The sequence below is a fragment of the Sander vitreus genome, chromosome 11, assembly GCF_031162955.1.
Source record: "Sander vitreus isolate 19-12246 chromosome 11, sanVit1, whole genome shotgun sequence".
NCBI classification, from domain to species: Eukaryota; Metazoa; Chordata; class Actinopteri; order Perciformes; family Percidae; genus Sander; species Sander vitreus.
The window spans coordinates 24,900,571-24,923,977 of record NC_135865.1 but is presented as its reverse complement, the minus strand read 5'-3'; the positions used below and the strand labels follow the sequence as shown (position 1 = coordinate 24,923,977).

The 23,407-nt window shown below is 40.1% G+C and overlaps 2 protein-coding genes across 3 annotated transcripts; one reads left to right on the top strand and one right to left on the bottom strand.

The window, feature by feature from the left end:
• Nucleotides 1-452: 452 nt before the first annotated feature.
• pla1a (phospholipase A1 member A) lies at nucleotides 453-9,772 on the top strand. The gene is made up of 11 exons (XM_078262878.1): nucleotides 453-519; nucleotides 1,207-1,432; nucleotides 2,008-2,185; nucleotides 2,292-2,400; nucleotides 4,944-5,045; nucleotides 5,508-5,600; nucleotides 6,107-6,289; nucleotides 7,440-7,529; nucleotides 8,284-8,389; nucleotides 8,628-8,783; nucleotides 9,356-9,772. Exons 1-11 carry the CDS (start codon nucleotides 453-455, stop codon nucleotides 9,444-9,446), a joined length of 1,401 nt encoding a protein of 466 aa, XP_078119004.1. The 3' UTR covers nucleotides 9,447-9,772.
• Nucleotides 9,773-10,269: 497 nt separating this feature from the next.
• popdc2 (popeye domain cAMP effector 2) lies at nucleotides 10,270-23,405 on the bottom strand. Of its 2 annotated transcripts, none has more exons than XM_078262515.1 (4): nucleotides 21,464-23,405; nucleotides 16,992-17,100; nucleotides 14,607-15,048; nucleotides 10,270-11,628 (listed from the first exon to the last, which is right to left on the bottom strand). In XM_078262515.1, exons 1-4 carry the CDS (start codon nucleotides 21,955-21,957, stop codon nucleotides 11,546-11,548), a joined length of 1,128 nt encoding a protein of 375 aa, XP_078118641.1. In that variant the 5' UTR covers nucleotides 21,958-23,405; the 3' UTR covers nucleotides 10,270-11,545. The 2 variants fall into 2 exon arrangements, with proteins under 2 accessions (XP_078118641.1, XP_078118639.1); XM_078262513.1 differs by having other exon boundaries at nucleotides 11,539-11,628; nucleotides 14,468-15,048.
• Between the last annotated feature and the right edge of the window lie 2 nt (nucleotides 23,406-23,407).

The window sequence follows — 23,407 nt, the reverse complement described above, 5'->3', positions numbered from 1 at the left end:
GACCAACTCCTTATTTTCTGTGACACACACACACACACACACACACACACACACACACAAACCAGTGCAGCCAGGACAGAGTCCAGCATTTCAAACAAACAGCTATTGAACACCAATGAGGTCATGGCTTCACCGCCTGGCAAAGAGCTGCAACCACTTGTCGGCCCAGTACAAACCCAGTCTGGGAAAATAAGAATAAAAAATAAAACACCCACTGACTACTGTGACGACTGAGTAAAAAGGACTTTCCTGTTAAAAGTGGAGCTTTACAAGACTGCTCATGAGTGGTTGTTCCAGAGTTACAACACTGCACAGAGCCGGGATTTTCTCGAGCCGAAAGCTGATCTCTATTCAGCAATCTGGGAGCTAAACAGAGCAGCTGATCGTCGTTAAGCACTACCTAAAGCTCCCAGGCAGCTACTCTCCCCATTCACTTCTGTCTTTCAACAGAAATGCCTCGTGAACTCAAACTGATCCTCCTCTGCGTCTTCACAGTCTGCATTACATCCCTGGTGGTGGGTAAGTGAAGAAGCTCATGATAGAGATTGTCTTTCTTATAATAATAATAATAATTTGGAAAATGTGTCATGATTTTTAACTGCACAAAGGGATGAATTTTGTAGTTTCAGCTGGACATTAAGCGCATTAAGTGCATTTTTTACATTGCACCACAAATACACTAAATCACAACCTTCTAATCTAAAATAAGATTTTATATATTTATGGTCAAATAATGATACACAGAGTATTTGTAAAAAATAAGAATCTGTCACAAATTACTTGAAAATCACTTGTTTCCTCACAAAAAAAACATAATTTGACTATCCTGTGTCAGTTGCAGTTTCTTTTGACATGTATATTTTAATGTGGTGTTGTATATTATTAGAGACAGAAGGAAGATATTTCAAAATGAACATTTTGTTGTGTCGTCGTCTGGTGTTAAATACACAACGTGTCACGTTCTATCAGAATGGGGATTATTACCAATAAGGTTTTCACATGCAAGAAATAAAATCCTATTCTGATAAAACATGACATGTTGTGTATTTGACACCAGATAACGACACAACAAAAATAATCTATAATAATCAGCAAGGTGTGTTATTGTCTGAATTCAACATGTTTGCTGCTGTGTGATGCATGGGACCAAAACCCATTCAACATTCAAGCCCAGTCAACACGACAATATTACATTGTTCTTCTCAGGTGTGGAGGAAATTCAGAGCGATGAAGAGTGCGCTGACCTCAGCAACACCACCTGGCTGGAGTACCGGCAGCAGAGAGTCAAGCTGCAGGTGCAGTACCTGCTGCTCACGAGGAGGAACATGGACTGTGCCCAAATGTTCAACCAGGAGTCTCTCACCGAAACACAGAAGCAGCCGTCCTACTTCAACATCTCCCACCCGACAAAAGTCATCATCCACGGTTACAGGTGAGGACAGGATTTATTTTTTTTTTTTTTTCTTTTAATGAGCCTCTGACTGAGCGACCGGTTTCTACACGATCACTCAAACTTTTTACAACCCTTTTGGTTATTTCCCCCAAACAGAGTTTTTTTAATTTTTTTTTATTTCTTTATTTAAAAGGGACAATGCACATTAATCAACATGAGCACAGAGTCCAACATGTAAATGAGCCAGATTTAGCCATGCAGGCTAATTTTCATCTGCAGTCCCTAGCTGGTTGGTGGCTTAAAACAATAGATAAGCTACAACAATACAACACACAAACCTAAAACAAGAACACGTAGGCATAGACAAGTAAAATGACACAACCACTAGTCCACATCATGACAGCTGGCAGGTTGATGGCATGAGAAAAACCTAACACAAGTAGCATATACAGTAGATGGGTAAAAGTGCATAGACACACATTAAAAAAACACATCAACAACACAGAAGCACACACAGAGACACACTACTATAGCATAGTATGACATAGTTGATCTTTGATCGTTTATGGTGTACAAGTCAACGCCACCGTCTGGCCTTTCCTACATCCCCCCAGGATCCTGGGCAGTAAGCCGTCCTGGGTGAAGCAGCTGGCCCAGGCCGTGCTCAGGGCGCAAAATGTCAACGTGCTGGTGGTGGACTGGGTCTACGGCGCCTCCTTCGCCTACAACCTGGCAGTGGAGAATTACAAGGAGGTAGCTTTGCAGATCTCTGTCCTCATCAACCAGCTGCAGGTGAGAGACAACACATTAGGGGGTGATTTAATAAACTCATAGCTCCCACAGAAACAGCTGCAGGTGAAAATAAAAAAATGAGTGCTGCAACTGTCTTGTCCAACAGAAACACGGATGCAAGCTAGAGTCCTTCCACTTCATCGGGGTCAGTCTTGGGGCGCACGTCGCTGGTTTCGTGGGGACTCTTTTCGAGGGGAAGATAGGACGAATCACAGGTGAGTCCAAACCACCTCCATAATGTCCAGACATATTGGTGCATAAGGAACATAAAAGCCTTCTTCTCTAAGCAGTTGAATTGAAAACACGTCACTATTATCTGATTATAGATTTTTCTTCTGCATTTTTCTTCTTGTGAGTCGTGAAGAAGAAAAAAACATTTAGATGCCATAATTCAAAGTTTTAAAGTCCTGCTACACCTGTGTTCCACTTCAAAACCTTGAGGGAGAACTTCTACAATACTGTTGAAATGGTGAATATAAAAATAAAAGGTGCCAGCTGCTGTTGTTCTGCTGCAGAACAGGCCAGACAGTGAAGTCTCTCACAGAGCCTCTCGGCTGTGAATGTGTTTCAGTGTGACCCTGGAAGACCAGCCGGGCTCTTCAAAAGACAACAGCACTTTGATAAGAGCCTCTCTGAAGCTGTGTGGAGACGCTTGTCCCCAAAAAACACCAGCCAACACAATGCGCCACTGTTCACTGGTTTATATCGGGTCTTTTTGTCTGAGTGGAGAGGCTGGTGCAAATTTGAATGTAAGCGCAGGTTAAGATGACACAGCTGCTGATGGGAATCTGGTCATTAATAAATAAATGGTAATAACAAATATTGTGCAAAATCAATATGACCAAACCATCACCAGCTTTAAAAAACAATTCATTTTGGCTGCTAGTAGAGGTCAGCAAAGCTCTTTTTGGGGCCCAAAATGCTGGACCCCACAAGGTTAAAGGGCTGTTTGAGGGTTAAGACTTGGTTTTAGGATTAGGGTTATAATTGGGTTATGGTGAGGGTAAGGGTTAAGGTTAGGCATTTAGTTGTGATGGTTAGGGTAAGGGGCTGGGGAATGCATTATGTCAATGACGGGTCCCCACAAAGATAGTGAAACGTGTGTGTGCAGATGAATCCATTGTTCAATCCTTATTTTAGTAATGTGTGAATATGATTTTCAGTTTCGATTCCTTGTGTTTCTGACTGAATCTAAAATAATCTTTGAAACAATTTAGGGACCGTTCGGTATTTATGGAATGGACCACCAAAGGAAAATAGGGGAGGGTCATGTCTTTTTATTCTTTGTTGATGGGAGGGTCATCCCATTTTTTTTTTTGTCTAAGAGGGAGGGTCACCCAACTTTTGTATTCATGAGAAGAGCAAAATTTCAAAGTGGCTTGTTTGGTGCATATTTATCTATGTAGCTCTCTCAGTCTCGGCCCCTATAGCTAGCAGATGGGTCCCTCCCTGTTTAGTCAGCCAGACAATTTGAGCTGTAGCTTTAGAGACCGTGGGATTTCCCAAACTGAATAAATCCCGCTCGCTAACTAAGACATCTGCTGAAAAAATAATTTTATTCATTAGCATCGTTGCCGTACTGTTAAAACATCCAAAACACGGTACAAAAACATACCAGACGCAAGCTTTTATTTTGAAAAGTCGAAGCTCGGGGACTTCACCAGCCAGGAGGGCATGAGATGGGAGGTCTCCAGGCTGTAGCCATACCCGACTCAAATATCCCAGTGATTATTTGTGAAATTGTGCAAACTACAGCCTTTTCAAGGCATTTGAGAAGGAAGGAGTGGTAGCATGCAAAATCCAAACTGACGCATGTCTGAGAAATGGAGTTTTAGATAATCAGCTTCGGCAAGCTTACCTGTGCTAAAATATACAATGGCTGGGGAAGATTAGTGACGAGTCCATAGCAACTAGTGTTGAATTTGTTATTTCCCAGTGTCCTTTTGTTGAATGGTCTCAATGTTTTATTTCATGTGAATACTAGTTTACTAGATGAGTAACTTAGTATTTGAAGTAATGCAGGAAGTGCGCATTTAGTTTCCATGCTTATTGTTTCCACAACTATGTTAGTGAGTAAATCTACTGAAATGGCCACCACGCCATAACAGGAGTGTGATGCGTAAGATGAGAATGCAGAGGTTTAATCACACAGTCAAGTCATGGCTGTAAAAAAACAATGTCTCTGTATGTCTTTGCCAAGTGCAAACCAGTACAGAATGCATCAATAAGTTGTTGGGGAGGGTCATCCTTTTTTTTTCCACATCATTTTGGAGGGTCATTGAAAATGTATTGCTGGTGAAGGGAGGGTCAGGTCTATTTTGATAAAAGATCCCAAAACTCCTCCGGTGGCCCCTGAAATAAATAACGAACAGTCCCTTACTTACTCACTGTATCTCCATTTTCTTTTGTTTTAATAGTTGTCTTGCTGCTGTCATGCATCTCTGTTTTCTAAAATCAGCAGCTTTTATTCTCACAAAGTAATGTTTAGTCCTGTAAAACCTTTGTTTGTTAACAACATCAGCCACAGAGACTTTTTGGACTACAACCTACGACATAAAACTGGGCTCCTTGAATTAAAAATGCTACTAAAGTTCTCTTGTTATGGGGGAGGGGGATGCTTTTACTTGAACTACAACAAACCACTGTACTTAAAGGCCATTACATTTTCAGTGGGGTAATGCAGAGTAAACTTTCATTATCTGAGTACTGATGGGAAATAATTGCCAAAGAAGTTGCTTCACTTTTCCTTGTCGCCCAGCTCTTGACCCTGCAGGACCCATGTTTAAAGGAGCCGACACCTTTGACCGGCTGGACCCATCTGACGCTCAGTTTGTTGACGCCATCCACACAGACGCTGACTGTGAGACAACTTTATTTTAAATACCATAAAGCTTTAAAACAATGCTGATTTCTTTCCATTTCCATCTAAATACTAGTTGTGTTTACAATGGAAGCTTTGGAAAGTGTATTTTCCTCTGTTTACAAAAGGTCAACAGTAGGTAAAAGTACTAAAAACACTGGAACTCTAACATCACACTGAGGCATAATAAGTATTTTGTCATCACAGGCCATCATGTTTGAAAAATAAAGGGAAAATCCAATGTGCAATTGTGTTTTCATGGGGTAATGTGGTCGGAGCGTAGACATGTGATATCTGCATAATGACCAGCACTAAAAACAAAGCTATCTAAGTCTGTAGACATTTACTGTCCAAATTATGTTTTTCCTATCATCCCAGGGTTGTGTTTACAGTAAAGAGTAAAAAAGCCCCACTGTGGCAACAAAATGGCAATAGCTTTAATGAGGTTTTCTTCTGCATCAGATTTTGGGATTTCCATCCCTGTTGGTCATGTGGACTTCTTCCTGAACGGAGGAAAAGACCAGACTGGATGCGCTCGCTCTAGGTTTGCTTCAAGTAAGTTTACAGTGTAGAGTAACTTAGTACTTTTACTCGAGTACTTGAGCACAATTTTGAGATACTTGTTCTTTACTTGAGTATTTCCATTTTTCTGCTACTTTATAATTCTCCTCTCTACACCTCAGTAGAGAGAACCCCTAGGTTCATTTTGCACATGTTGATGCTAATACTTTTGTGCTTTTAATTAAGTAGCATTTTGAATGCAGGACTTGTATACTTGTACCCAAGTATTTCAACACTGTAGCTAGTAGGCTAGTGCTACTTTTACTTAACCACAAGATCTGAGTACTTCCTTCTTCTAGCACTCACTAAAACCTGAAAGGTGGAGATGAACAGCAAGACAGCACAGCTGTGTTTGTTGTTTTTAAACTTGGCTGCTGTGTCCTCTAAAGTATAGCTCAGGTTGCTTTCTTTTTCCTGGAAGTTATGAATACAAAATCAAATTATACGTGAATAGATTTCTACAGTTCTAGGCACCCCTTAGTTTTTCTGTGTGTTGTCAGTTCTTGTCTACTTCCCAGTGTATGGCTATGTGATATGTGACCACATGAGGGCGCTGCATGTCTACATGAGCGCGCTGAACGGCTCGTGCTCGTTAATGGGGATCCCATGCTTCAGCTATGAGGACTTCATGGAGGGACGCTGCATGGACTGTGATGTCTTCAAGGGGACATGTCCAACTATAGGTAAGAAAACCCAAGTACTACAGTACTTAAATTAAAGGTGCTGTAGGTAGGATTGCGAATATCCAGGATTTAGCGACAACTTCTCAGTCCCCCGTTCTCTAAAGCCCAAAACGGTCTCCTAAGCCCCTCTCCCCACAAGGGAGAATGAATGCGTGTGCATGAGCAGTGATTGACATGCAGTTAGACACACCCCCTGGCCCTGATTGGTGCATCTGAACAGGGAGCGGTGGATTTTTGCAAATCGCACTACAGGCTGTAGGTGGTGCCAGAGGAGCCGGATTTTTTTTAAATAACCAGCTTCATGTAGTTCTACTGGAACACAGGGTCAGTTTCAGCAAATATGACAGAGTCAGTTTTAAAAGTCTTACCTACTGCACCTTTTATTGCATAAAATCCTTATTTTCTGCATTATTATCAATATTTAGTATTATCTGAAGTGCACTCCTCAAACATGATGCTTGTGACTAAGTTGTTCATGTCTCTTTTTACAATAAAATCATTACACATATATAAATATGATATTGGAAAAGTAAAGGCCTCCTGTACAACTAGGTACGTGGTTCTCACAGGACAGCGACGCTACAAATGTAAAATGATTTTTTAGTATATGATGCATTGCTGTAGATTAAACTACCCAACAGTATATAAAGGAGTTAAAATGAGCACAACCTTAAACATCTACAGCAGTAAAATACAACATACACATTAATGCAGCAGGGATATTAATCCACAAACATCATATATAATAGGAAAACACTGACAGGGAACATTTTACTGCACAATGAGTATTTTTAACTTTAAGTACATTTTGCTGAAGGTTTTGAATGCAGGACTTAGTAAAAGACACAGTCGCAGTAGTCTAATAGATGTTTTATCAGGGTGGGGAGGCGCAGACACGCGGGGTAACATCCAATCATTGAAAGAATAAAAATATAAATTAGGTATCTTTGTTCCGTTCTCTGTTAAGTCTCAGTATCACCAGTAGATTTTACATCAGGCTGCACTCAGGCAGCAGGTCTGCTCTCGTCACACGGCGGCTTTTGGCAGCTTCTTATCATTTTGACCCCCCGATACACCAACACACGCTGATACAGGGACACAGTCAACGTACATGGAGCCCTTTTGACGTGTGTGTGTGTGTGTGTTACAGGTTTATCAGAAAACAGTGGGATAGCCATGTCTCCAGTTCCCAGAGAGCAGAAGCTCTTCCTCCTCACAACTGCTTCGCCACCTTTTTGCTGTGAGTGTGCAACAGTCCTTTCTGTGGGGAAATGTTCACGTTGATTATTACGTAATTTAAACACACTGATTTTTGCATTCTCTCAAAGTTTGGTATTTTACTAGTTCAGGTTCAAAGGTGGCTAATTAAGAACTAAGGAAGTTGCATGTTTACAAAAACAAAGATTAGAATAAATGCAACACAAAGATGTATAACAGTCAAAGGAGTTAATTCAAAAGGGTAAGTGTTATAAGCTACACCTTTTTGGTCAGCATGAAGTTGCTTTGGTTTGTCACCACTTTAAAAGTAATATGTATATATATATATATATATATATATATATATATATATATATATATATATATATATATATATATATATATATATATATATATATATATATGAGGATGAATTTAGGTATCTTTGTTCTGTTAAGTCTCAGTATCACCAGTAAAAGTAATGTGTATATATACATATATATATATATATATATATATATATATATATATATATATATATATATATATATATATATATATATATATATATATATATAGGATGAATTTAGGTATCTTTGTTCTGTTAAGTCTCAGTATCACCAGTATAAATGCAACACAAAGATATAATTATTTATTATAATTTTTTTTTTTTATAAGTTGGAAAAGACAAATGAAGTAAACTAAATTACTTTGTTATTGTGTTGTACTTTGATGCCGATAATCAAGAGTTTTTATATGTTGTAGGTTAGTAAATACATGTTTCCTGTTCTGCTCAGCTCATCACTTCCTGCTGCAGCTTGAGGTTTCTCCTCTGGTTAAGAGCGCTGAGGTGGAGGTGACACTGAAGACTCAGAACCTGGGAACAGCGCTGCGGCTCAGGCTGTAAGTAGATGGCGCTCTTGGTTTAAAGAAAAAGGCTTAAGGAATGGCATTCGGTGTGCTAGTGGCCTCAGAAAATAAAGAAAATGGTTCATGAAGCTTCATTCGGCCATCACTAGGCCTACTAAAATGTATGCTCCTTCTTTTTTTACCTGCCAGCCCCCCTCTCCCTCCCCTAGCAGAGAGTGCAGGGGCAGAGGGGTTGTTAAGTTTAATGTTAGTCTAACTGTGTGTGTTGCAGTCAGACAGATACGACAGTGTACAGGAAGGTGTTGTCTCACCCTGCCACCCTGTGTGAGATCGACTCCATCGAGCTGAAGAACACCGGAGCTCGCTTCTACAGACAGGGAGACATCCACGTCAAGTCTGTCTGCCTCTCCGAGTTCCCCGCTGTCGGGTGCGTAATACCTAAAACGTTGACGTGCACCCACATACTGTTCTGTTCAAGCTCCCACGCCTCCTCCTGCTGGATTTTATTCTTTTATATTCTATAAATCATTGACAGCTTCCAGGCCTGTTTCTGTTGAGCCATCACAGAAGGAGATGAAATATTAACGCAGTAAATCAGAGACAGTTTGCCATTTTGGTTCTTGACTGAAATACAGGTGCAATGTTAAAACGATAAAAGGGATACACCAGCACCTCTGGGCTGAAAGGTGGCACTCAAAAGTTTGTACTAGCTCCTTATGAAATATCAGATGTCAATTAAATTCCAGCCAGGGACCCTTTGTTTCCTCTCTCTCTCTCTGTCTGTGTTTTCTTTTATCAATAATAAAAGTCAAAATGTGAAAAATAATCATCTTAAAAGTCAAGGGACAAGAGAGACAATTGCAATACTAATATAATGGTTAAACAACTTTGGTGCAGTTCCATTTTCTCTGTAGATGTCTTATCTGTAATTAAAAATTTATTTTCCCCCCACTTTTAGGAAAAAGTTAAACATTTAAATCTCATTTACATTTGTTTCAGGCGAGAGGAGCCGCTGTGCGTGAACAACATCAATATCAGACGAGGAGCTCCGTGGACACATGACTTCGTGCAGGTGTGTGGCATCCTCTGAAGAAATGAGGCCTACCCTGAAAACACCCAGTGCATCTACAGTGAATCCATTAAACATGAAGTCAGTTTCACATTTTGACCATCTTGTTAAATGATCAGGGAGCCAAAGAGCCACATTTTATTCTGGAGACGAAGCTAATAGGATGGAGACTATCGCAGTTAACTGAAAACATGCAGCCTAGTCATACTTTATTGCCAGAGTTGTGTTTTTTTTTTTTTTTGGGTTTGCAGCTCTGAAAGATTTTAGGATGTTCCAGGTTTCTGTATTTTTTGACTTGTGGTTTTAATTGTACTGACTTCATATTTGTACTGAGTTTTTTTTCTTTTTAAAGCCACACAATAAACTAGTAACTGCTTTTCTCTGTTGTTCTTTGGGGGTTAAATAATGACGTGTGTTAGATATTGGAATGGAAACAAATATAATCAGCACTGCAGAATCAAAACTGCAGCTCATCTAAAACAGGAGAAACTGTCATTAGAAGAACCTTTTTGTATATTATTCTGTAATCAAAGATTAGCACAATTGGAAATTTTCTCATCTTACGCATTAATAATGGGGGCTATAACCGCAGTGTTGAGTGGTCTTGTGACAGATAGCAGGGGTGTCGGACTTGGGGGGGGGGGAAGGGGACTGAGTACCCAGGGCCCTCATGTGAGGAGGACCCAAAAAGATGCTAGAATGAAGAGCTGTGGATGCGGGGAGGGGCCCATAGAAAATGTCTTTCTACAGGGCCCAGAATTTTGTGCTACGCCCCTGACAGACAGGAAGTAGACACAGAAAACAAACTACATTTTCACTGCACACACAGAGCTTTATGGAGAAATCTTGGCCCATGAAAATACTGACTTCATCATTTTAGTCCCATCTTGTATTTTAGCAAAGCAGTAACGGGACAAATAATGCAATTCACAGTATACATGTGTGTATTCAATTCTCAGTTACAAAGGAAAATTAAAAAAAAAACAGGCATTTTAAGGCATCCGATATATCGCCAAAGATCAAGTATGAGGTTGTCCTCCAAATGAAATTGGCATCAATGGTGCATTCAGATAAATAAACTAAACATGAAAGTAAGATCTAAACTGCCAAGTTGCAGGTTTTGTACATTTTGTAAGTGTTCATACACATCTGGAAAGTTCTCAGGAAGTATGCAAAACAAAATATTTTCCAGATCTTGAAAGGATTAAGAATTGGGTATAATGCAGGTCTGTTCAAATCCAGAAAATGTGTAATCGTACTAAGTTAAATCAATACTCTCTGTAACACTGAGTATGGGTTGTGAAAAAAACAAACATCAAAAATGAGCATTCAATCACGTGAAGTCCAACTCAAACATCAAATATAAGTGAGATGAAAACCAATTTCATCTGTTTCAGTATCACGGAATCCATCTTTATTACATAATACCATTTTATAGACATTTAATGTGCTGGTAAGGTGAAGGCTGTCGCTCTGTCTGTAGTGTTTCAGTGCCACTTAAGATCATGGTGTAATTAGGATTTAATTCAGATTGTGGACAGTTTATTAAATGTTGGATACAGTTTATCTGCAAGTCAGCATGTCCTTCTTTAATGATTCCCTGCAGCTAAATAAACACACAATATCAATGTTCTTTGAGCATTTTATTGGTTCGCTCAGTTGTTGAATTATAGATATTGTAAATGCCATGTTCGTTGAAATGCTAAAACATCTACAAGTTTTACTAAAGTTGAATAAATGTGGTGGGTCCCCCTGTCTTTAGGATTTTAAGGCAGATTTGGGGGCATGAATGCTGCTTCAGAGACTTTAAATCTTGACACGAAAACTTTTAGGCAACACAAAGCACTTGTAATTTGTGGGCGTTCAATGAATTGAAGTTATTATGATGATAAATATCGGCCCCAACAGTATTGATTGTTGAAAGATATCAATATTAGCTGTCTCATCACTCAAACTGCAAAATAAAACAGAACGAAGAGAGTCTTCATGCTCAGGACTAAAGATGAGCGAAGTGAGGTGAGAACAGGGACAGAGAGCGAGGAGGAGACATAACAATTGATCTGTGACACATTCATACTGCTATACAGTAGATAAAATACGGTTTCCAAGAGAGACTGTTCTCACAGTTTGGGAGTGTCGGTGGGAGCCAGCGGCGCTCTGCCCCTCTGGAATCGAGGTGGTAGATCCCCGTCACTATCACCTCCTGCAGAGTCAACATCGAAGCTTCGGTTAGGGTTCTCATGATCACACACACAACAAACCCTACTGACATCCTGATAACATGACAGACAGTGGAAACATGTTGTGCTGCTGTGTGTCACATCAAAACTACAGAGAAACTGCAACATGTGGCAAATTAAAGCTACTGTAGCTTCAGTGCTGTTTCTCCTCCACAGAGAGAAATGATCAAACAAATAGGGGAACAAATAAGTTGTAATTTATTCAAACAACTTGAGAAACAAATGTCAGTTCACAGATTTGTTGCTTGGTAATAATTGTGTTATGTAAAGGTTAGAAACAAAGCTCGTTTGTCAGTTAAATATATGAATCCAACGGGTTTAAAAAACAAACAAAAAAACTAACTTGATGCAACATCTGCAGTGACGTCTTTGCATTAGGGGCCGGGCCCCACCAGATGGCACTGTGGAGCAGTGCATGACATGATCAATAAATCAATGTAACTAATAATATATAATTTATATGTATATTCTTTGTAACTAACATTGTTGCTCGTTTTATTACATATAACAAAGGTAGCGCTGTCCAATACATTCCAAATATCTTCCTATGGGCGCTCTACCTAAGGTCAGTAGTCTGCTACTTCTAGCAATGTTTACGGGCCCTAATTGAGACCTCTGACCCTATGTTTTAGAAAACTATTTAAGAATATTTATAATGTAAACATAATTTCAAAAGTATTACAACGTGACATAGAGATCCCTCAAGATAAGATAAAATGCAGGAGCCGCCTTAAAGGGGAATTTTGATATTTCTTTAACCTGAACACTATTTTCCCATGCATTTGTGTCTAAGTCATCGATCTTCAACAGGCGGTCCGGGACCCTAGGGGGTCCTCAGAGTCAATGCAGGGGGGCCTCAAAATTAGGCCTATTCTACATTTTTTGTAAGTTTTTTCAAAAGTCTAAAAGTCTTAACATGAATCCAACATATTATTAGCAAATATAAATCCCCAATGCTTACTGGTCTATATGTAAGGTTAAGGTTAATCCTAAGGATTCACTCTGCCACAAGTATGTTTAACATTAAAACATGATTTATAAAATTACACCAACAATTATTAGGCTATTTTAATAGCTTAGTATTCTATGCACTAAAAAGGTATGGATAAAGGTTTTCGACTGCCATATACGTTATTGTAGGCCCAGTTTATTATGCAACTTCATTTTATACAATATATGTAGTAGGGGGTTCCTGCTCCGTCTCTATTTCAGTTAGGGGGTCCTTGGCTTAAAAAATGTTGAAGACCCCTGGTCTAAGTGACTAATGTGAACATTGAAATTGATCCAGTATTGAGCGAGAATGCTTTAACCGGCAGCCGCTAAGTGGGCAGCAATGTAATACTTTAGGATAAATGTGCACCTTCAATGTATGTCCACTAAAAGTGCTGTTTTTAACACTGACAGGCTCTCATTAATATTATAAAAGCTCTCCCAGACTCTGTATTTTTGGCACACATAATTGGATAGACACCATTTTGTGTTGGTAACCCCGCCTTGCTTGAATTGAAATGAATACTAAAGGTGGGTGTTTATCGTTGTCGCTACCCAATCACCACCCTGCATGCTTGCAGAGAGCCAGAAGCCTGTGTGTTCACATAATACATCTGTTCCACATGAGTGTGCGTGTGTTGAATGTTCTAGAAAGGCACCCTTTGCTCTTTAATTCTGACGGACTCATGCCAAAACCAGGCAGCTGTTACATATATATTTTATTTTGTAACAGCTGACACTTTGCTAGTCATTCACACACATGGACACAGACATGCAATAAATATCATAAGTTTCTGCATTTAACAGAGGACTTTTCTTCATATATGCAAGATTGTCATTGGGGCATACAGTATTAAGGAAAATTCTTGAATCATATTTAGCAGATTTTTGGCCTATATGTCCAAACTGAAGCTGTTTTACTACTGTCTGTGATAGATTTGACCTACTGCTTCACAGCCGCCCTGCAACCCAAACCCGACTCTGACACCACCCAGCTATGAAATGTGATCCTCCACCTGTGATTGAGGCGAAGGCTGCTTTTGGGATGGTGGGAAGGCATGCAGGGGGGGGGGGGAGTGAGCACTCTGGATTATTAGCATGGTACTGTATTTTTCCCCACGCACGCACGCACGCACGCAAGCACACACACACACACACACACACACACAGAGACAGTGGTGGAATGTAACTAAGTACATTTACTCCAATTTAGTCCAATCAATCGGACTATTTTAATCCTGTATGCATTTTGTCCAGTGCCGGAGGAAGTACTTCAGTAAAAACAAAACAATGACAATAAATAATATATAAAAAAATAAATAAAAAATACTCCATTAAAAAGTCAGACTTAAGTAAAAGTACAAAAGAATTTATCAGCAAATGTACTTAAGCTAGGTAAAAGTAGTCATTATGCAAAAATATAACACTTTTAAAGTGTTTTAGAGTTTGTACTTGATAATTTAATTCATATTAATCAATCATATTTTTATGTTAGTAATTGTGATATCTAAATCTGCATTGTAAATATAAAGTGAATGTTGTGGATTAAAAAAATTACATTAATTCCCTCTGAGATGTGAAAGCGGAAATGGAAATACTCAAAATAGAATGATGTTAAAAATGTAGGTTACTTAAGTACCCTACTTGAAGAAATGTACTTAGTAACTTTCCACCATTGCATTATCCATATTGTCCGAAATGCCCAGCCCTATACTGTGTCTGTGTAAAGCCAGGTTAGTAAGAATTGTGCACTGCAAGCCACCCATGCACACGCCTCCCCTACGCCACTCTCCGCCCAGGTGAGGTACTTACATGTAGCTTAAGTGGTGACCCAGTGTGTTAGCTCCAGCACCCTGCCTCTACCTCAAATAATCCCTCTCATTGCCATAATCAGTTAAGGAGCCCGCTACATCAGCAAAGTCCTCCAGGACCAGGCTGGTGGAGTCCTCACCAGTGGGCAGCTCGCCGTCTGACGCCCAGGGGTGCTGATAGCGGTCATGCTGGGGGGCCTGGTGTTCATCCAGAGTGGGGTGCCTTGGTCCCTGCAGGTGGGGTTGAAACTGGGCTGGATCGGACATCTGGTAGGCCGGTGCCGGGTCTTCACCCTGCGGATGCTCCTTGCCAACAGCCCCGTCACTGCCGCTACCGCTGCCGCCCTCGCTGCCCTGCGAGGAGGGGGCCAGCACGTGGTAGAGGCTGGGCAGGCGGATGTCCAACAGCACGCCGCTCTTGATGTAGAGCTTGTTGTTGAGGTTGTAGAGCTTCTCGGCAATGTCGTAGCCCAGCATGACGGAGAAGACACGGGCGATGTAACGCTCCTTTGACATCACCAAATAGAGGCGCCGGCGACGCCATGAGATGTAGCGGGAGTCTTCCTCTGCTGTCATGGTCACCTGGGGAGTATGAATGAAACCTAAATATTAAAGCTCCAGTGTGTAACGTTTGTAGTTCATTATCAGAATCTGTATTGCCCTTCAAAAACTTGTCCTTTTTCATGAATATTGACCACCACCTTCAATTCCAAGTATTCCTATTGGCCTATTGGCTTGGAATTTTACATTTGCGCTTGCATGAACTGGGGGTAGACGCTCCAGAAGGATGTGCCATCTTGAAATACGTTAGCCGGTAAGGGACATACAGGCTATACTGCTCCGCCTTTTCGCGTTTTCGTCGCTTCCTGGCCCCCGGCAAGTTTGAAGAAGGAAACATGGAGGACCACACGTAATCAAAATCCAAATTTCAGGAACAGGAGTCTTCTTCTTCGCCCAGAAAAAGAAAACAAATATTGAAAAGAGCAAGAGACCGGCATCATCAGAAAAAAAGAGTGAACGTTGGAGCTGCTTTGGACACTGCAGTCTCCTTTTCTTTCGCTCTCCTTTCCACTCGTGGTGTCAAGCGCGCGTCCGCGCCACTCTCCGACATGAACTCATCCATGAACTCCAACAACCACGGCTGATAGACGGCCTTTTGTACACCTTCGCTTTTTGAAGCGTGAAGGCTACCATAGCTGCAATACTGCGTGGCGAGAGAGAGTTGATTGCGATATATGATCTCAATGCTAGATGGGAGTAATTCTTGCACAATGTAGCTTTAAAGTGTTACACTTCGGTATGCGGACTGTTAGCGGAGCGGATGTTCCCCGGAATTTTTCCTTTAATTGGCTACACCTGCTGCGCACAAACGGCGTAGGATTGTGTGAGTCACAGGCTTCCATTTCTGGAGCTGGCACAGCGATGTAAACCGTCAATCTACTGTCAGCACTCAGCTGTTATCAAATGAGGAAAAAACGAAACTGCCAATACGCTCATTGACAGTCATTAAGTCATTTCGTGTATATCGGTACTTTAATTTAAAAGAAATAAAGAGACTTTATTAGCCATTTCTGTGTAAATAATTTTTTAAAAAGTAAAATATAAATAGAAGACTGTCCTATTTTTATGCTTGTAGAGCGGATCTCCGCGGTGCATACCACTTAGGCGCTGCTGTAATGCCCGGTGTAGCCAGTTTCATCGATTATAGTGGAAGCGTAGCATCCGCTGTGCATATGTTACACGTGCAATGTAGCCGGCCTGTTAGAGTTTGTGGACTATTGGGTATGGAGTAACGGCAAAAACAGCTTCTATTCCATTCTGAATACAAGTCATTTGTCAATAATTTTGGGAAATACACGTATTTGCCTTCTTGTCGAGAGTAAGATGAGATTTTTAAGTTAAAGATTGAAGGCAGGGGAAACAGCTAGCCTGGTTCTTTCAAAAGTTTTAAATCAGAAGGTGATTTATTAAAGTGAAAAGTGAAAGTGAAAGTGATATTAGAATCTTAATTTTTTTAAATACTATTTTTTAAAGTATTTTTTATTGTAATTCTTTCTATTTTATATGTGGGAACCAAAATGTGTATTTTTCTGTGTGGTTTATTATTTGTTTAGGCTGCACACATTCTTGGGGTTACTTTTCAGAAGATTAACAGAAGAAAAGAAGATTTATTAATTAATCGTTTGTTGCAGCTATATTTCTATTTGTGCAGCTCATTGATCAAAATATCCAGCACAGCCTTCCTGTTTGAAACCCTGTTCAGTCCTGGAGACAAACCTGTGAATGTCCAACATGTTTCTACTTTAACTGAACTAATCTAAAGCAACGGGATAGGCAATGTGAAAGAGAAGAGGGCAACTGCTTTGTTCAGCTTATCAGTCAGAGGCTGAGTCGGACAGAAGGGAAACAAAAGACAACTTGATATCCACGTCTTGGTTTCTTGTTCCAAATCCTTCAAGTTAATTTAACATTTTACTGCCCCACTTGGGACTTGGAGCCTCATGAATTAACTGCATGTACAGTACCTGGAACTTTCCCTCCTCGTTTGGTCTGAGAGACTCCCACTCTGGAGAGTCGAGGAACTGGTGGTGGTGGATGTAATGCAGGAACTGTCCCTCCAAAGATACATTGATCCTGAGAGAGAGAGAGAGAGAGAGAGAGAGAGAGAGAGAGAGAGATTAGGATAATGAGATCTTGAGGTAACTTTGCAACTAAATGTTAGCATGAATGTCTCTGCTAGGACAGACTGACTAGTTTCTTAAAAAGTACAGTGATGAAAAGAACTAAAATGTTTCCATTTTATGCTACTTTATACTTCTACTCTACTGCATTTTAGTTAATATTATACTTTTTACCCTAAAGACACTTCTAGTTACTTTTTACATGATAAAAAACAGATATGCTTACAGTATGTGATATGATGCAGTACTACACTAATCTATCCAGTAGTATACATAGTGATGTATCTAAAACTGGCTCCAAATTGACGTAGTACAACATCAAAATTTTCTGACATGTATTTGTTAGTAATAAAGACAGAATAATACAATATTCTACAGCAATATTACCAGGGTTGGTAGGGTTACTTAAAAAATGTATTCCGATACAATTACTAACTACCTGTTAAAAAATGTAGTCAAATGTCAGTAACCTAATCCAAGTATCATAATATTAAAGCCATAAATTGATTACTTTCCGTTACTTTTGGATTACTTTATTAGCTCAATACCAATTATGGGCAGAATTTGCATTGCCCTGTACTTTCACTGACATTAGAGGCCATGATAAAGAATTTGTTTCACTCGAGACCAGAGTGGTGGTGTGTGTTTGTGACTCGTGAAGTGTTGTTATGTCAGTATGTCGTTCTTTATTTTAAAATGTATTCTAAAATTGTAATCCTGCTAATCCCCATTTTTACTAAATGTAACTTTAATCTGATTACAGTTACATTTTTTGTATCCAAATTACGTAATGTTGTATTCTACTCAACCATGCCTGGATATAACAATGTGAAAGGAGCCATTCTGCACAATGAGTACTTTTACTTTTGATACATTTTGCTCATAATACGTTTGGATTTAAAGCTGTAAAAAAAGTTTTTTTTTAAAAAAAAAGCAGAATTTAAAGTAGAGTCAGACCTCGTCCTGTAGCTCTCCCCCTCCCCTCTCTTTCTGCATGTGCAGAATAGCCAATAGGAACTCTCTCTCTCTCTCTCTCTCTCTGAAATGACCTGTGATTGGCCAAAGTCTCCTGTCACGGGCTAGACTATCTAAAGCCTTAAAACAGAGCCAAGAGGAGGTGCAGTAGTCTAGTTTTCTCTCAGACAACTTGAATTACAATATGCTGTAATGTTATTACGGATTTTTTGTCCAACAACGTAAAAAATTTATGCCTACCCCAGCTTTAAGTAATATTTTGAATTCAGGACTTTTACTTGTGGAGTATTTTTAGACCATAGTATTTCTACTTAAATCAAGGATATGAGTACTTCTTTCACCACTCAAACATGTACATGGAACATCTTTAAGATAAATTAATAATACCAAGCTTCTTCTGCCAGGATTCCTTCCGAAATCATCTAACATCGGGACATTCCTCCCATAGAAGGAAGCTTTATTTAAGAAAAAGAATAACTTCCACAGGGTGAGATAATCCAGCACACTAAACATTAAACTTTCATTGGATTAAGTGAAAAGTTTCTGTTTTATCCTTATGTCAACTTGAATTGAATGTTATCACATCAGTGCTACAAACGATCTGCCTTATGTCAATCACCTGACATCTACTGAAAGAAATCATTACAAGTCAAAACAGTGGTGGAAGAAGTATTCAGATCTTTTAGTGAAAGTAAATGTGGACACTATCTTTAGTGTGCTTCCAACTTTGTGGCAACATTTCCAATGAACTTGTGCACAAAGCCAGGTGCAGAAAGAAATGTTTTTTTTAGGCTGCATTCAAAACCACAGAATATACTAGCACTGATTTGGCCAAAATGTAGCATGTAGTATGCAGTATGCAAACTCTGCAGAATGCCAAAAAATACCCAGATGTCATACTGATTTGGGTATGCAGCGGACCAGTGTACCATGCCTATTGTGTCCCACAATGCAAAGCACTTGAACGGTCACAACAACTTGTTTACTTCCAAAACCAGAAACGGACTAAGCCTTGCCAAGCATACTACAAAATAAATGGATTTAACAGTTTCATACTGCATACTACCAATACTGCATACTACCAATGGTAGACAGCTGACCTCGACCCCATCCAACACCTTTGAGATGAACTGGACCTTATCGCCGACATCAGTGGCCAAAATCACTAACGCTCTTGTGACTGATGGGGAGCAAATCGCTGCAGCCAGGTTCCAACATCTTGTGAAAAGTCTACAGCAGCAGATTATTTATGTTTTGGAATGAGATGAGAATGAGTCCCAGCAAGCACGTGTTTGTGTGTCCACATACTTTTGGCCATATAGTGGACATTAACAATCCAAACAGGAGACTGTTGATGAATGGAAATGTCTTAAGTAACACATTTAGTAGTAAAACACTAAAAACAGATGTTGATTACATATCAGTAATGCAAATCTTTAAATCTTAATGAAAGATTAAGGATGAACAAGAATATAAAATGACAAACATCATTATTAGATTTTTGTTTCTTTGTTTCTTTGTTTCTTGTTTTAGATTTGGCTCGTACTCATGAGCTGTTGGCAGAGTGACCAACATTTAATCTACAATGATGAATTTAAGAGGAGCCATCAGCGTCCACTCCTGTCCCAAAGTACAAAGATATCATTTAACCAGCTGGCAGAGTGCAGAAGGACGACACCCTGGTGAGTCACAGACAAAAATACTGTTTACTACATTTCTCTTGTGTAGGTTCCAGGACTGTGAAATTTAATGCAGGTCTACTTTGAGGATGTTTGGATGAAGAGGATACATTTCCTGTGACGGTTACACACTGCCAACAGCATGAAAGAGTCCGAAATAGGAATCCAGTTCTGCCCTAGTCAGTTAAAATAGGAGATTTCTTTCAAACAATGGGTGAATTGAGGAATTTAAATCAATAAATACTACAGTATATCTGTGGTATATATGGGTGAACACATTTTGTTTTAGTCTTTATTTCAGTGACACTGAATCTTGCAAACGTATTTATAATTATAATTAAAATGGAAAGAAGAACTACCTTTACCCTACTTGGTTGAGAAGGTTAAATATAATGTAAAATAACATGAACATCTGTACAATAATGTAAACTACCACTGTGGGAAGCTTTTTAGTATTCAGTTTTTGTAGAGAGTATCTCAAAACGAGTGTTAGTCGGTGGTTGAAAGTGAAATTTTGAGGTACTTGTACTTTGCTTAAATGTTTTTGATGCAAATTTACTGTTTAGGTTCATTTTCACCGCTCTCATCATTTGTCATCATTTCCAGACACAGAAGGCAGCGGTTATATAAATCTGTAAAAACTCACTGTGCACTATGTACCTGCTCAGTACCAAATGGCAGACAGACAAAATGATGCCGCTTTTCCAAAGCATGGTACGGCTTGACTCGACTCTACTTAACCTGCTCTTTTTTAGTTTTCAATTAGCAAAGGTTTTGGTTAGTACCCGGTGGCTTGTACTTTTTTTTGGTACCACCTTGGTTGAGGTTCCAAGCGAGCTGAGTCGATACTAAAAGGTGGAGTTAAAACACTGCAAACCACTGACTGATCAGAGAGAATCGTCACTAGCGCGACACGGGACATCCTGTACAAACCCACGGTTATTAAATAGCCAAGCTACCGTGAACAGCAACTGCAAGTTTTTTTATACCCTCGACCCAGATTTTTAAAAATGGCACAAAACCACTAACAAACTAAACAAACAAACATTCTTCTGTTTGGTTACCAATTAAAGGATTCAGCGAGTGTCACGTGCAATGGCGATCAGCTGAGAATCCCACCCTCACTGAGGGGTTTCTATCTGCAGTGGAAAATGAAAAGAGAAAAGTACTAGTACCAAAAAAGTGGGTTGAGTCAAGTTGAGCAGAGCCGTATCACACAGTGGAAACACGGCTTTAGAAAGCCGGTGAACATAGTGGAGCATTTAGCAGCTAAAGAGCCAGATATTTCCCTTAGATGTTGGTGGAGACCAAAAACAGAGCTAAAAGGAGAGTGAATATTGGACCTACATTCATCGACAGGCCTTAAACACGACTCCGAATTAATGCTAATGTTGCTGTTGTAAATAAGCAACTGTTTGCTATTATGTTTGCCATGTCAACTTCAAAGGTGATGATACTCTATGTGACATGTTTACTGCTTGTTTCCACTGCCTTCAAATGGCCAAAAAAAGGTTTTGTAGTTATTGTAGTTTTAAGAAAAGTTTTCAATGATTTACTTTACTCAAGTGTCTCGTATTGTTGTGGAGACGGTTCTGTTGTGTTGTGGTTTGCATTATGTAGTACAGGTGTGCAGATGTACACACACATGCACACATTCCCCACCTCCCAGACAGCAGAAAGGAGAGCCGGTCGATTGGCGTCTTGCCCTCCACAGCGTATGTCGCTCCTGCCTTCAGCTCCACCACCTTGTTCTCAAAGGCGCCGGCGATCTCCTTGAAAACCTGGACGGGCACGCCCAGCGGCAGGTACACCGCCTGGTAGAGGGCGGTCAGTTCTTCACTGCGTATGCCCTCCTGGTGCAGCCGATAAAGCAGGTGGCAGATCTGAGCCAAGCAGGCCAGCAGCAGAAGCAGGTTCCAGGTGAAGACATCCAGGCTGCACATCGTTAGCCAACCCCATAGGCTCATGAACGCGAAGGCGGGAGTCAGGAAGCCGAAGATGAAGAGACACCCGTAGGCCCCGCTGCCTCCCATGTAGCCCAGGAACAGCATGGTGTTGCCCAAATGGTAGATGGCTCCCTCTGTGTTGTTGGTCCAGCCATCGCAGAGAGGGGGAAAGATCAAGCTGTCCAGCAGAGTCGAGTTGTCTGTGCTCATGTTTGTCTTCAAATGACAAGCTGAGGAGAGACTTTTCTGAAGCACAAAACAACGAGAGGACCAAAAAACTTCTCATCCAATGAACTTTGGTTCTATTTCTGTCCCATCAACATGTACAACTAGATGTTTTATGTGATCAAAAATAAACAACTAATACTGCCAGAAGAATGTCAGAAGTAAATGTTTGTTCCCTTGGCGTGCAGTGGAAAGTTCTTCAATATGAAGAAGTTCTCACGGCTCTATTTATTATAGAAACACAGCTGGAATGGGTTTCTTCGTCTTGTCTCATTATGTGTCCCTTCCTCCCTCTCTCTGTACTCCGTCTTTCCCTTCCGAGTCTTCCTGTCGTCTCTCTTGCTGTAGCTTTTCTGTCTATTTCTCTCACCCATCCGGCCTGCATTGTAGAGCCAACAGCTGGAAGAGAAGGGATAAGGGACAGTGGGCGTTGATAGAGCCCTAGAAGGATAACCATGTTTGGAATTGTAACCCAAGGAGAGAGTGGTGGACAGAAAGCAGGCCTGCTACTTAACATAACAGAAAGAGAGAGACAGGAAACAGGGAGGACAGGGACTATAACAAATCCATGAGAGACTTAAGAGTCACACAGTTTTTTTTTTTTTTTTTTTTTAATAAATGTCCCAACACAGTTCTTCCTCTACCCAAACTTTAGGAGTCCAGTTTACTCGCAGGAGAGCAGTGTAGGCGGTGCATATATAGAGACACTGAATAAGTAGAATGACAGTGCAGGTCAGATTTCAGGTATAAACACCCACCACCCACACATCCAGCTCTCCTCTCAGTCAGGACGAAATCCAGATTCTTCTGTGCCGCTTTATTTTTCCTTAGCAAATTAAAAGACTAGTAATAGTACATGTAAATTAAGCAAAATTATGGTTCTACAAGCCAAAGAGCCTGTATTTACACAAGAACTAGTATTCTTGCTGTAACAATTGTTGCTATCAAGTTATCAAATATAATATGCAGGAGGAAAATACATTTGAGACAGATTTTCTTCTGATATCTTGGTATTGTAAACACTAATATCTTAATACCTGACAACCACTACCATATATACTTTTAAACTATCACAAGCTGAATTGCTTCTGTGACATATTTTCTCCAAATTAACAAAATGGCAATGAGGTGCTTTTTGGCAACATGAAGGTCACAATGAACTGGTGGATTTGAAGCAGTGTACAACTATCACTTTGTGGCATGAAAAGTGAAACCAGTTAACATAGCTTAGCATTTCCAGCTGGTTTTCTGAATGTGATGTCCAGTGTCAGGCACACTTCATAACAGTGACACACTACAGAGGAAGAATGCAGATATGCCAAGTATTGACTTTGCAGGGGCAGAAGTTATTTTTAAGCCTAAGTGCATACCAGGGACAGCAACTGTGGCAAGCAACCGTTCACACAGAATGGCCCGTCACTATAGACCCTCAAGA